At 50.5% G+C, this 14,695-nt stretch overlaps 1 protein-coding gene across 3 annotated transcripts in view; it reads right to left on the reverse strand.

Moving 5' to 3' along the window:
* Positions 1 to 3,307: 3,307 nt before the first annotated feature.
* ZNF444 (zinc finger protein 444) overlaps positions 3,308 to 14,695 on the reverse strand; it is an 11,960-nt gene continuing 572 nt past the window's right edge. The window contains exons 1-4 of one of the 3 annotated variants that reach the window (XM_012808473.2): positions 13,435 to 13,586; positions 10,660 to 10,987; positions 6,124 to 6,232; positions 3,308 to 4,456 (exon numbers count right to left, since the gene is read on the reverse strand). In XM_012808473.2, the coding sequence (XP_012663927.1) occupies positions 3,870 to 4,456; positions 6,124 to 6,232; positions 10,660 to 10,965 (1,002 nt within the window). In that variant the 5' untranslated portion in view covers positions 10,966 to 10,987; positions 13,435 to 13,586 and the 3' untranslated portion in view covers positions 3,308 to 3,869. Of the gene's footprint in view, positions 4,457 to 6,123; positions 6,233 to 10,659; positions 10,988 to 13,434; positions 13,587 to 14,695 lie in introns of those variants that run through there. The other 2 variants (XM_012808476.2, XM_003795357.3) reach the window with 2 other exon arrangements.

A 14,695-nucleotide genomic window follows, 5' to 3' on the forward strand; every position in this document is an offset into this window, starting at 1 on the left:
ACATTTTATGAAGAGGTAGCCAACACAGAGAATATTTTGAAAATATTTTGTAAAATTTTCTCATAATGAATATTTTGTAAATATTCTTATTTTATGGGCAGGGAGCCAAGTCTGTACCCAGCCAAGCCTGGGTCTGAATCGCAGTTCTCCCCTTAACAGTGGGTGTTGGGGTGGTGGTGGCATGTGCTCTTGGAGTTTCCATTTCTGGAGATTGTAGTGATTCAGAAGAAGTGAGGTGACTGAGTCAGTGCCTGGTGGTCCCCAAGCCTCAACCCAGTCTAAGACCCAGTGACTCTGACAGATGACACCATGGCTGGTCTCCCTGCTTCCACATCTGGCCATTTACCACCCATCATGCCAACTGCTGTCCACATGTGGAACAGAATCTGAGCTCTGGTACAAGACCTCGTGTTGCCTGAATCCTGCTGAGTTCTCCCACAGTTCCTGTGACATCTCTCTGGGTCTCCTCTGTGATCCTGGAACATGGTGGGCACATTCCTACCCCAGGTCACCCCATGGTGGGTCCCTCTTAGTGTCAGCTCCCCAGGCAGGCTCTTCCTACCCTAAGCCATCAATTCCTATCCTATCACCACTCCCCTGGTTGCCAACCAGGTCACAGAGGGCACTTCCTAGGGATTTGGGGTATATTTTTGGAATAAACAGACAATGTATGAAAAAGAGAATTGCACCATCTTACATCAGTTATGTGTTTCTCACCCATCAGACTCTAACCCTAGTGAGAGTGAGGACCTTGTTCCCTGTTACCACCTAAGGGATTGCATACAACTGGTGTTCAGTCAATTTTTTTATATAATGAATGAGGAATGAATTTTCTGAGTGGAGATGTTCCCTGATCTTGAGAAGCCCTAATGCTCTGCTTCCCCTTTCTTCTTGGCCCCCATCCTGTCAGCCCCCAACTCCTGCACCCTGGATAAGCCTCCCATTCCATGTTGATGTGAGGCTTGTCCCATTAGCCCCTCCTCTTCCTGTCCCTGGTGTGGTTTGGCATTCATCTTCCACATGGCAGGGCCACAACTTTCTGTCCTCATCGTTCTTGCTGCTGGTACCACACCAAGGAAAGCCTTTGCTCCTCCCACTATGAGCACTGGTGGTGAAGTTCCTCCCAGAAGCTCAACAGGAAGATATAAGGGCTTGGATTCTCCCCAACAGCTGGACGAGCAAAGGGAGGGGAGAATAAAATTTCCTACTGGGAATAGGAAATTTCCCTTATTATAATATTGTAGTAGCAAAAATCATCCCTTGTCTAAATCAGGATCTGCAAATTTAGATCTCTACAGGGGACCAGGACAAGAGAAATAGCAGTGCAGAGAGGTGTGGTGGCTCATGTCTATAATCCCAGATATGGGAAACAGAGCAAGATGCTGTCTCTTAAATATGTATACAACAATACAATACCACCCCAAAGAATGTGGAAATCACATGTTCCATCTACAAAGGGGCATCCTCTCCTCCACTCAAACCATTTCCACATGGCAATGAAGATACAGAATTTCTAGAGCGTCTCTAAATTCAAAGTGTTATGTGAATTGCCCAGCATGGAGTACAATGGCATCATCATAGCTCACTGCAGCTGCCAACTCTTGGGCTCAAGGGATCCTCCTGCCTCAGCCTCCTGAGAACTGTGACTATAGGTGCCTGCTACCATGTCTGGCTAATTAAAAAATAAAACTAGAAACGGGGTCTTTACATGTTGTCCAAGCTGGTCTCAGACTCCTGGCCTGAGGCAATCCTCCTGCCTCAGCCTCTCAAGTCCTTGGGATTACAGGTATGAGCTACATGCTCATTCTGATTTCTAAATGCATCAGTTGGATTTACATTAGACAGGCAGAATAAACAAATCATGTCTGCAGGATAGATCTTGCCTAGGGTCCACTCCTGGTGGATTCCATGCCTAGCTTTGCTGGGTCATACTGTGTCAATTGCTAAACTACTGCAGGCCTCAAATTCCTTGTATAAATTGGTTGACTATTAGCTGCTTCCTGGAGAGGTTGTCAGCTACTGATCAGAGGCCTCCCGATGGACACTGGATCCAGCAGACTAGCCAGGGTTCAAACTCTATCAAAGCCCCTTGGCAACTATGGGAACTTGTAAAGCTGCCTTAGCTCCTGTGCCATCTGCTCAGCTGAGAAGGTGCAACAGTGATGCTGCCACATGACTATGTGAGTCCCTGTCTTCAGACCCAGACCGGCCCAGCACACCCAATCCTCACTTCCTACATTCCTCCCAGTCCCCTCTTGAGGACCTCCAAGCTCCTTTTCTCTGCCACACAGCGAACCCAGAGACACAACTTCTCAGTGTGCACAAAAAATGCTGCAGAAAGGACCCTCTGAGCTAGCAATTTACTTATCACCTGATGTCTCAGAAATAGGCCTTTCAGGAGGGTACATTATTTGCCAGCCTGAGGAGGGCACCAAGACCTTGTTGAGGGTGCCTGCAGCAGTCATCTGCCCTCCCTAACACAGCCTCAGTCTACCAGAGTGGAGCCAGTCCCCAGCTGTTCTCCCAGACTCCCTTGCAGCTAGGGCTTGGCTGTAAACAGGTTTTGCCAGTCAGACCTATCAGTGTTGGATTTTCAGCCAAGAGCCAAGGTTGCAAAGCACACAGCAGTGACTCAGGGTGGAGGGTGCAGCCATAGCCCCTGCAAGGCTCAGGGACTAGAAGCTCAGGGGCCAAGGGCAGAGTGAAGTTCAGCCCAGGATGGGTCACATGCCAGTGGAGCAGTCAGACTCAGAGCTCTCCTATTCCTCTTTCCAAAGCCGCTGCCCTCTGTGCACCCAGCAGGAGCTAGAGCCTTCCTCCCTGGAGAGAAGGAACCAGGGTCTGGACCGAGGACTCTGTGTTGAGCCAAGGAAAAGGGACTAATGGCCCCCTAAAAAGACAGAGCTGGCCAAAGCCTCCACCCAATAGTGAGTCACACCCAATTGGAGACCAGAGAACTCTCTTGGCAAAACAGGCCACCTGAGAGACCCACTGACAGATATTTGGAGTCCCTCACTGAAGGATGGGGAAACATGCTCGCAGAAGGATTGACCTGCCTAAAGTCACATAGCCTGGAGAAGGGCTTAGACATGACCCCACATTCACACAGTGCTCGGCCAGGCCCCTTCCATGAGTCCTACCTCCAGGGGATACAGATGGGGACACTCCACACACACCCGCAAGCCTTCCTAAATGGCTTCCCAGAGTCATCCTCACATCTGGAGGATTTGAGAGGGGGACAAGAAAGGGGGCCCCAAATGCACAGTCCCAGAGGGTGGCCTCATTGACAAGCCTCACACTCCAGATCTATAGGCTTGGTCAGTGACTTTATTACTCTGGATGCTGGTGAATTGTCCCCAATGAGCTTCCCAGGAGCAGGTACCTCTGTCTCAGAGAGACTTGGAGGCTGAGAGCCCACAGCCAGACCTGGGTCCAGTGTCAGAACCTTTGTTCCCCAAGGGATGGTTCCCAGGGACCAGACCCCTTTCCTATCAGCCTCGTTTCATCAAGGGGGGCCAGCACTGCCCTTGCCAATCTCCTCATGTCTGGGGCCCAGGGCCTCATTGCTGCTCTCCAGGGAGAGGGAACCAAGGAGGGAGGGAGGCTGGGTGGGGACAGAGGGGGGTGAAGGGGATAGAGAGAGAGAGGAGGGGAGAGAATAGGATAGTTTAGCCAAGGCACCCTCCATAGGGCACAGAGAGAAGAAACCAGGAAGGGAGAACAGGGAGGCCATGATGCGAGAGGAGTAAGACCGGAACCAGCGCTGTTAAGCTCGGACAAAGGGGAACGGGGGAGGAGCCAAGCAGTGGGGGAGAGGGGGAAGACACGAGGGAAGGGTGGAGCTGGTGTGGCTACAGCAAGGGCCAGGACTACCCCAAAGGCCAGGGTGGGAAGGGGCCCCCACCCTCAGGGCCTGGTGCCACTGCCCCCTGTGTGCTGGCCGCCGCCCGGCCGTGAATGCGCTGATGGCGCAGCACGTGCTCGCGGCGCCCAAAGCCCTTGCCACACTCCCAGCAGGCAAAGGGCCGTGCACCTGAGTGTGTCTTGCGGTGGCGCACAAGATGCTCGCGCCAGTAGAAGGTCTTGCCGCACTCACAGCACGCATGGGGCTTCTCACGTGCCGGCAGTGGGCGCAGGGCCGGCCCAGGGCCGCCAGGGTGCGTGCCCCGGTGGCGCCGCAGGTGCTCCTTGCGTCGGAAGGTCTTGCCGCACTCAGGGCAGGCATGTGGTTTCTCACCAGAATGGCTCTGCCGGTGGCGCAGCAAGTGGGCCGGCTTCAGGGATGTCTTCCCGCACTCCGGACAAGAGGTCGTGCTGGGAGCTGCCAGGAAGCTGGGCAGGCCAGGAGCCAGCGGGGGCAGCGGGGGACTGCCAGGCTCCTGCTTATAAGGGCGCGTGGCCTGGGAGTTCCCAGTCCCCGATGCTGGCACCTCAGCCCCAGGGGCAGTGTCTCCTGCTGGATAAAGGCACTAAGTCAGGGAGGGTCAAGTCTGGGCAAGGGAGGGGCAAGGGAGAGAGAGGGGGGCGTGGGGTGGCAAGAGGGTTGGGCTGGGTTCTCTGTACCTAGCACTGTGCCTGGTGCAGTCAATGTCCAATAAATACCAGATGGATGATGCACTGAGGGATGGATGATGGGATATCAGTGATGAATGATAAATGGACTAATGGATGCATGGATTCTGGCTGCACTGTAGATGGATGGTTAATAATAGATGATGGATGAATGAATGATGGATGTGAATAATGGACTGATGGGCTCGGCGCCTATAGCTCAACCGGCTAAGGCGCCAGCCACGTACACCTAAGGTGGCGGGTTCGAATCCCCAGCCCGGACCCGCCAAACAACAATGACGGCTGCAACCAAAAAATAGCCAGGCGTTGTGGCGGGCGCCTGTGGTCCCAGCTACTTGGGAGGCGGAGGCAGGAGACTCGCTTGAGCCCAGGAGTTGGAGGTTGCTGTGAGCTGTAATGCCACGGCACTCTACCCAGGGGGGACAGCTTGAGGCTCTGTCTCAAAAAAAAAAAAAAAAATAATGGACTGATGGATGGATAATTGATTCTGGATGGGTAGGTGGGTGAACTGGTATGAGGGAGGATGGGTGAAGGGGTGAAGACAGATGGTATACAGATAACTAGCTGGTAAAAGGGTAGATGGCTGGATGGATGGCAGGTCAGCGCTGGAGGAACAGATAGGTGGGTGGGTGACTTATGAGGCAGGAGAGGTGGGTAGGTGGGTAGGGTATCTAAGAAGTCAAGTGGGAGGTGGGTAGTGGAGATGGATAAGCTGGGTGGAGAACATGTCCCTTCTAGCTCTCACTCTGCTCTGTAGAATTCTAGGGAGGTAAGTCACCTTTGTTTGCATCTGTCCCTATGTCCTGAGCTCACTCAGTGCCTCCCCGAGAAAGACTATAACTAGGCCCCAGCATTCAGCTCCAGAAGATGCCTGTCTGTTCTGGAGAACACATTTTGTTTTCTGCCTCCCACTTCCTGTTTTGCCTCCTTTGAAGAAGTACCCTGTGGTGCTCCCCTCTACCTTACTGAGGGTGCTGGGATGGAACCAGCTCCCAGGGTGGGTTTGGACACCACTGTGGTCACTGGCACAGAGCACAGCATCCCAAGCCACACCAACTGAGTCAGGAGGAGCAAATGACTTCCTTGCAGCCCATGAGAGCAATTCTGGGGCTTTCCTGTGAAAGCAGGAGGCTGGCCCTGCCTGAGTATTTGGGTGCAAAGGCCCAGACCACCTGAGTCAAACCTTGGCCTTGTCAGCACCTGGCAAGTCTTTTCAACTCTGTGCCAGGGTTTTAGGATGTTATAATAATGCCATGTCTCTCTGTGGGTGGCTGGGGGATTTCAATGTGCTAGCAACTACTCACAGCCACAGCCAGTACTCAGCATGGGGCTCTCATGACCCTCAGTTGACCTGCCCTCCTAACTCTGACCCCACTTGCCATGAGCTCCTCCAAGGACAATGGATGTCTCTGTCAGCACTAGCCCGGATCCCAGTGTTCACTAAACAAGAGAATGACGGCAGGTCTTCAGTCCCTGACTTAGATGAAAGACAAAGGGCACTTGGTGCTGGAGACAGTTAAGAAGAATATGGGACAAGGGGCAGCTGCTCACCGAGGGGAATCATCTCAGTCTCTTCCTTTCCAACACTGACCCCAGAGCCTTCTGCCATATCCCGAGGTGGCCTCATTGCTGAAGACTGATCTGGGGAGGTCGCTGGTCCCTGAAATGAGAGATGCCACATTCCAAATTGAGAAGCCTGATGCTGGCCTGTATTTCCCTCCCTCTCTTTTCCTGCCACCTTCAAGCACTCATTGAATCCTGTCATTTGCCCTGGAGGAAACCAGCTGTGGTGCTGGAGGGCGCTCAAGACCACCTATGCAGAGACTCACAGATGAGGAGCTGCAGCCTCCTGCCCACTGGGCCAGGGACCATCTGAGAAGCAGCCAGCCTTCTGATGACAATGCCTGGACAACACTGTAACTGTCACCTTGCCAGAGACTGAGCCAGGCCCACCTGCCTAAGAGATGCTCCCAAACTCCTGACCCATCTCCCAGACACTTCTGAGATGATAGATATCTATTGTTTTAAGTCACTAGATTTGGAATGGTTTGTCCTGAACTGATAACTAATACATCTGCTTTCCATCTTCCTTTACCTTCTTCCCATCCTTTGGATAAAATGCAGACTCCTTAACAAAGTACAGACTGTGTGAACTATTTTCAACTCTGATACAAAGTAAATTAAGTTTAGAAACAGAACCTTTCCCAGCTCAGACAGCAGCTGCTGAGCAGGATGGCACCAGCCAGAAGGCAAAGAGAAAGTTTCAGATGGACTCTGCTCTTGGGTTCTTCACACTGTTAGCACGGCTCCTCAAGCCCCTGCCTCCAAGAAAAGATCAGAATTCTGCTGGTGCCAAAAAATGAGAGTTGACCCTTGAGTTATACAAATCAAACCCCTGTTCCCACATTTTACTTGTTTCAAATCCTTTTGGAGTATCAGCTACACCCTAATCTGAGAAATCACTGGGATGAAAACTGGCAATGCCTAAAATCCATTAGCTGGTGAAAGGATTCCACAGCAAGCACTTCGGCCTTCCTTAAGGCCACAATGTGTGTGAATTCACAGGGCAGGATGAATAATTTATGTGGTCGTTTCTCAGCTTTGGTGGAAAGTAAAGTGATTCCTGCCCCTCAAGCTGCTCCTTCACTTGTGTCTGCAGTGTTCCATAAGGCTGTGTGACCAGCCCTTGCCAAGCCCTCTGGCTCCAGCTACAGTCACTGGTGTTATGTCCCAAGCATGCCCAGGTCTCAGACTTCCCCCTCCTTTGCACATGCTGATCCACTACCTGGAACACGCTCTCCCATCTTCTGCACAAGCTTCCGGGCCTGTGTGATTTAGTACATCCCCATCTGGGTACCTACCTACCACATCTTGTTTGACTTTTTTTATTGAGGTATAATTCACACACACACACACACAATGCACCCATATAAAATGTATAATTCTATAGCATTTAGTATACCAGGCCTGGCAATTAAGTCCATGAACTCATCCTAGAAACAGTGCTACATACCTCACTGCTGAATATCACTATGGTCACCTTCCAGGTACTCCCCTTGGAAATCTATGCACTGATGCCAGTGCCCAGCCCACCCTTCAAAGCACTTTGGAACACTTTTTCTAGAATGGCCAACAGGTTGTGAGAAGGTCTGACAATTAAGTTTGCAAACTTACCACCATACACTTACATTAGCAGTACTGTACAAACAACTCCATGAGGGTTCACAACCTTGGTGTACCATTGTCTCACAGGTGCATCCTTGTCAGGTGCTGTCTTGCTGAGTGGTATTCATTGTTGTTGTTGTGTGCTTTTGTGTGCCATATGGCAAGAGCTCAACACAGGTGACAGTAGTACCCAGGACCAACCTCTGAGGACTTTGTGAGCCTAAGTGAGAGGATACTGCTATGCGGCAGGCCTAGGCCTTTGCCTGCAGCTCCTGGGAAATCACCTCCAAGCTCCTGGAATACACTGCCTACTAGGACAGTCTTTGCTCTGCTGAGGCCTAGACCACCTGGGCAGGCTATACCAACACACCATGACTCATGGTGGAAGCTATGTTCTGGAAACAAAGCGCAGACATGTATACATGTCCAACTCCAACAAAATCCTGGGACACGAAGGCTCAGGGAAGCTTTCCCGGCAGGCAACACTGTGTGTTGTCACATGCTGTTGCTAGAACGTAAACTGTTGCTGGGAGGAGTGTGTCCTTCCTGTAAGACCACAGGGTGAGGACAGCAACCAGCTCTCTGAGTGGAATCCTCCTAGACCTTGTTCCCTGATGTGTTTGGCTAGTTTTAATCTATGTCCTTTCTGTGTAATAAACTGTTTAAGTGTGAGTATAACTGTCAAATTTACATAGCCGGGTATTTGTCCAAGGTTACCCAGCTTGGAAGTGATAGAGGCCAAACTCACATCCAGGTCTGGCTGGCTCCAAAGTATGAGACATTTCCTAATCATGAAATATCTGTACCTATCATAGCTAAACTGGTCATAATGCACCAATTGATTTATTGCTGGATCAAGGAGTTACTGTCTATTCAGGATTCCTGTGTCTGTTTCCCACGTGAGTCTGGCCTACAACTTTTTCTTCTGGTGCTGCCCTTGTCTGGTTAGGCTTGTTGGTGTGGGGGGACAGTGGGGGGTGTTGGCAGAATTGCCAAATAAACTGGGCAGCTTCCTGCCTTCTCTCTGCTCTAAAACAGTGTGTGAGGGATGATAAAGATTAGTTCCTTGAGGGTCTGCAGAACTTATACATAAAACCACTGGGACTTGGGACCTTTTGCAGGGGAGGTCTTTGATTACTATTTTGATTTTATTCCCTCTCTGGCTTCTAGACTCTTCAGATCTGCTGCTACCTCGTGAGCATATTTTGGTGACTTAGGTTTTCCTAGAAAGCTGTCCATTTCATCTCAGTCTTCAAAGCTATTGTGTAAGCTGTAATGGTGCTCCCATTAGGTCTTAAATCCATCACATCTACTCTGTTCCACAGATGGGCTTATTCCCACCACTGAAGTTTGTGTTGTCTCTTCTTTTGTTCCTAACCTATGTGCTGAGGTTTGCACTAATCTATTACTCTTTTAAAAGACTGAGTTTGGGCTTACTGACCTATGTGCCTTCTGCTTTTACACTGAACAGCCAACCTGTGCTATTTTCCAGCTAGAATTTTCTGTAGGTTTTCCAGGCTGACAGATGCCCAATCTCATCCCTACCCCGATACAGCTCAAATTATTCCCTTTTCTATTGCATGCCCCAGGAGGGATGCTGAGTGACAATAGAGAAGGCATCTGATCCTCCTAGGAGATCAGACTCTCTCCATGGAAGTCAGGAAGCAGTTGTGCCCTGGCCCTCCTGTGTTAGGCCTTGCATTTCAAGGCAGGGCAAGAGGAGGCCCAGGGAAGTTACTCATCCCTTCACCCCTTCTGTAACAAGGAACTACTACATACCAGACACTTGTCTAAGCACCAGGGACACATCAGTAATGACCATAAGGCTCCTACCCATGTGAGTCTGCATTCCAGTTAGGGCTAAACATGCTATAAAAAAGTCACAAATAAATACACCAAGGCTGTCTTTGCCAGCAGGTTTCTGTAACCCCCACCCCCAGACTCTGAAGAACTGAGAAGAGTCCTTAGAGCCATGTGGCCTGTGACTCCCAAACTTCCAGATCCCTGAACCAACAGGACCCCTACTCTTCCCCAAATGGGAGATATTTTTAAAATTTTCCTAAAAGGAATAATGGCTACTATCTACATTTGCCATCTATTTATAAAAGGACATTAAAATGCCAAAGAAACAGATGGCTGAGCTCAGAGTAATCAATGTGGCTGAAACCCACTTACATGATAACTGGTATGCTGAGTCTCAGCCTGAGGATTCATGCAAACTAAAGAGAGTAACCTCAAGGCCACCCCATTCCATGCTAGTTCTATTACCCCCTCAATGCACCCTGTGCTCACCTCACCTCTAATAGCCTTAAAGATGTCCATGCCCCAATCCTAGAATCTTGTTACCATGCAGCCTTTCAGGGCAAAAAGGACTTTGGAGATGTGACCGAATTAAGGATCTTAATGAGGGGAAATGATTCGGGATTATCTTGATCCTGACAGGAGCATCTGTCTGCCAAGGGCCCTGGAGATCAGAAAGCAACAATGGACTTGGGGTGGGGTCTGGGCAATGCTGAACATGGACCTCCCTGGGACTGGAGGGTGAGGCTGGCTGCAAAAGGCAGCTATACTATATGCTGTATATAGTAAGTATATAGTAAGTATATAGTAAGTAAGTATATATGTAAGTATATAGTAAGTAAGAACTCTGAACGCCAACCTAAGGAGCTCCCTGGCTGGTACAGAAGAGTCAGCACCTGCACCAGAGTCCACAGGGAAAGGTTCCTATGTCCCTGCAGGAACCTCCTTGTACCCCCTGCCCTTCACCTCCCTGGTTGGTTTTAGTCTGTGTCCTTCCTCTGCATAAGCCATGACTATAGAAAGGGCACCATACCTCTGAGTCCTCATCTTTGCTCAGGAGAGGTGAGCCTCTCGTCTCTCCCCTGCCCACAGCCCGTTGTTCCCATCCCTCCAACTCCTCACCCAGAGCTCCTCCAACAAGGCCACTGCTTCTTCTCCGCTCTGTGGCTGCCGGCTGCACACCCATGCCTGCGTGTCCGCGGGCAGTGCACTCAGGAACTGCTCCAGCACCAGCAGCTCCAGCATCTGCTCCTTAGTGTGCACCTCAGGCCGCAGCCAGTCCCGGCACAGGGCACGCAGCAGCCCCAGCGCCTCACGGGGCCCAGGTGCATCGCCCAGGTGGAAGCGGCGGAAGCGGTGCCACGGTGAGTCCAGCATCAAGCCCTCGGCCAGGGCCTCCTGCTTGACAGGCAGTGCAGCAACCTCCATGGGACCTCTGAGCAGACAACACCTGTGGAGGGAGTTGGCCGGTGAGGTCCTCTGTCCCTTGAGCCTCAGTGGCCTCCCCTATGGGACCACAAACTCTGGGACCCAAGGGTGCAGCTGCCCAAGCAGGCCTCCAAGATGGGGATGAGGAAAGGGTGACTGTAACCCCCTCCCAGGTCCTCTACACCATGGGTAGACTTGACTAGCAAACCCAGGAAGGGCTTACAACGGGCCTGGAGAGGAAGGCTCCTATCAGCATGGCTCCTATTGTCCTGCACAGATCATACTCTGGACTCTCTGACCCTGAGGCAGGCACCTTAGGGTGCCTACCCCAAAGTCACCCCAACCTCTGCCTCATTAACTGCAAGGACTGAACTGTCCCCCCATTCACATACTTCGGCTATCTCAAGGTGACCATGGGAGAGGGATAAGGAGGTAGTTTAAGCTAAGCAAGGCCATGAGAGTGGGGCCTTCATTGAACAGGACTTTGACCTTACAAGAGGAAGAGACACCAGAGATCTCCCTACAACACAAGGACACTTCTGGGTGGAGGATCTGCAGCCTTGAGCATGGTTCTCGCCAAGAACCAGCCACAATGGCGCCCTGAGCTTACACTTCCAGCCCAAGAAAAGAAATTCAGTCCATTTGGGCTACTGTGATAAAGTGCCACACAAAGGGAGGCTTATAAACTACAGACATCCACTTCTCACAGTACTGGTGGCTGCAAGTCCAAGATCAAGGTGCTCACACCACTGGGCTGCAGGTGGTCACCTTCTGTGTCCTCTCGTGGCCAAGAGTGGAGAGGAAGAGAGTTGCCTGTGATCCTATGCATCAGGGCTCCACCTTCACAACCTTGTCACCCTGGGGGTCAGAGTTTCAGCATAGGAATGGGGGGACATACCACTATACCAATGAATCCACTCTGAATGCTGAGAGCCCCCACACCCACCTGCCCCTTTCCCCTTCTCTATCCCCCAAGGAAGCCATCTGCTCTGTCTTCTTCCTTCCCTCTCCCTTAAGGTGGCAATGCAGACTGGTTGCAGCTTTGACCAGGAAGATAATGACCACAGCCAAGAGTGGCCATTCTCAATCTCCCCAGCGGATATATGAAGAAGTTTGGAGATGTTTTTGACTGTGGAGACAGAGGATGAGGGGAGTGATGCTATTGGCATCTGGTAGGTGGCCAGAGATGCTGCTCAATACCCTGCAGGGTACAGGAAGGCCCCAGCAGGGAATGACCAGCCCCCAATGTTAATAGTGCCAAGGTCCAGAAACCCTCACCTAGAACACTGGACCTGGGTTAGCCTAGGGACCTGTGGGGTTACTGTGACATCAACCTGTTAGTGATAACTTTTAGACATTATTTGCCTCTTCCATTCCTATTCTCTTGTGAGCATATGGTGGGGTTTTTCAGAGGCATGTGGCCATAGGCTAAGTGCAGAGGCAGACTTCAGAACCCAGCTCTCTTCAAAGCCAGACATTGAAGAGATATGTGAAAAAATGCCACATTTCCAACTTTTTTGATTTACAAAGCATGGTTATTTTTCATTAAAAAATATTATTGCTATTTTTAAATCCATTAATAAATACTTTGAAATTTTCTCAGTATTAATTTCTAATACGGTACATTTCAATAGATATGACTGCCATAAATAAAAACACTTTAGGGTCTTCAATAACTTTCAAGGGTATAAATGGGTTCAGACTTCTAAATATTTGAGAAGTTTTTAAAATAAAATGTCATTTTGGAACTACTACAGCAGAGCTGCAAGAGCCAGTCACCTGCAAGGCTGCCCACAAGGCCAAAGGTATTACTACCTGGCTCTTTACAGAGAAAGACCCCTGACCAGTCTTTGTATAGCTGGCTTTCTTATCATCATCATCAAGGCTGTGATGCAACTAACCCCCCTCAGGTAGCCTCCCCAGACCACCCGTTCTAAGGTTGTACCCCTGTGCTTCACCCTAGTTGCTCCCTACCACAGCACCCTTATTTTCTTTTATATTTAATGAGATCTGGAGTTACCTAATTGGTGTGTCTTCTTTCCGCACTAGAATTTAAGCTTCATGTGGGCAAGAGACCAGGCATTATTCCCAGCCCCAAGACCTGGCTTGGAATCAAAGAGAGTTTATGGGATGACCAATGCCATGAGGTTGGTGTTATCACCCCATGCAGCAGATAGGAAAGTGAAGGCATTCTGCCCAAAGTCACTGAGCTACTAAGTAGCAGAGCCTGAACTCACACACACACACACACCTGTCCGGCTCCAGGGATGGCCACAGCATCACTTCCCACCCAACCCCACCTTAGGGCAGGCAGGAAAGGGCCAGAACTGAGCCTGGAAAGCTGCACAGAAGCCTGCTGTGCTGTGAGAAAGATATTGCTGGGGCTAGGGAGGAAGGTGAAACAGAAAGCAGGCCATGGACTTCAGTCAACCTGGCTGCAATCTCAGCAGGAACCCCAGATCACCTTACCCAGGCTGCCCAAAAAGTGCTCTTCAGGGAAAGGACTAGGCGGGATGATACTCTGGGTCCCTGGGATCACCCAGCACAGGGCCTGTCCCCAAGACAGCACACACTGAGTGATAAATATAAGGCTATTCCCTGTGTCAATCAGCCCCATGGTCCAATGGAGCAGCTGCAACAGACCCATGACCCAGATCAGAGACAGGTGTGCTGGTCACCTTAGGAGACAGTCACTGAGTGGCATATGCCTTACACTGCCCCACCCTACCTTCCCAACAGCCCTGTGAGTTGAGGAAGTAGGGCCCACTTTACAGAAGGAGAAATGAATGCTCAGAGAGGGAAGCAGCCAGGAATCAAACTCAGACCCAACTCCAGAGCCCCTGGCAGCTGCATGTGCCAGGCTAACCTCGCAGCTGAGTTAGGCTCTGGAGACCAGCTGCCTACTTTTGACTTTCAGCTCTGCCATTCATCAGCAGTGTGACATGAACATGTGACTTGCCTTCTCTGGCTTGAATTTCTCCCCCCTGTAAACCTGCAGTATAGGAGTACTAACAGCTCTGTCCCCCTCAAGAGGGCGCTGGGAGCATGAGTTACACTAAGAAGTGGTACAGCAAAGAGAAAGTGCTGGATGAAGATCTGTTCATACAGTCCAGAGTTGGCAGACCTCTCTACTAACCATGTTTGCCGCCGGGACAATTCTGTGTCACAGGCATCGGGCATCCTCTGCAATGTGAAATACTCAGCAGCACCTCTCCCTCTTTCCACTAGATGCCAGAAGCAGTTCCCCAGTTGTGACAACCAAAAATGTCTCCAGACATTGCCATATGTTCCCTGCCCCCCAGGGTACACAACCAGCCCTAGATGAGAGCCACTAGCCCACTGGACAAATATTTACTTACAGCACAAGGGCCCTGAAGCAAATTCCTACTCTACCTCCTACCAGCTATGTGTCCTTGGACAAAGTTCAACACCACCTTTTTATACTCTAGATCTCCATTTCCTTGGCTATAAAATGATATAAAGAAAACAAACGCTAGTTAAGTAAGCGCCCAGCCAGAGTTAGTGTTTTGTCCCAGGTCCCGTTGAGGTGTTAAGGGATGCTGAAAAGTCGTTAAAATAAGATATTAAAAAGGTGAGTCCACCTTGGCTGGGGGGGAGGTGGGGTTGGGCAACTTCATATAACAGCACACACGACAAGCTAATAAAGTAGGTGCTCCAGACCGAGAAAGGAATTAACAAAACAGGGCAATAAATCTTACCCTCAGGAATC

The sequence above is a fragment of the Otolemur garnettii genome, unplaced genomic scaffold (genome assembly GCF_000181295.1).
Source record: "Otolemur garnettii isolate 467f Iridium unplaced genomic scaffold, OtoGar3 scaffold00091, whole genome shotgun sequence".
In the NCBI taxonomy this organism is placed as follows: Eukaryota; Metazoa; Chordata; class Mammalia; order Primates; family Galagidae; genus Otolemur; species Otolemur garnettii.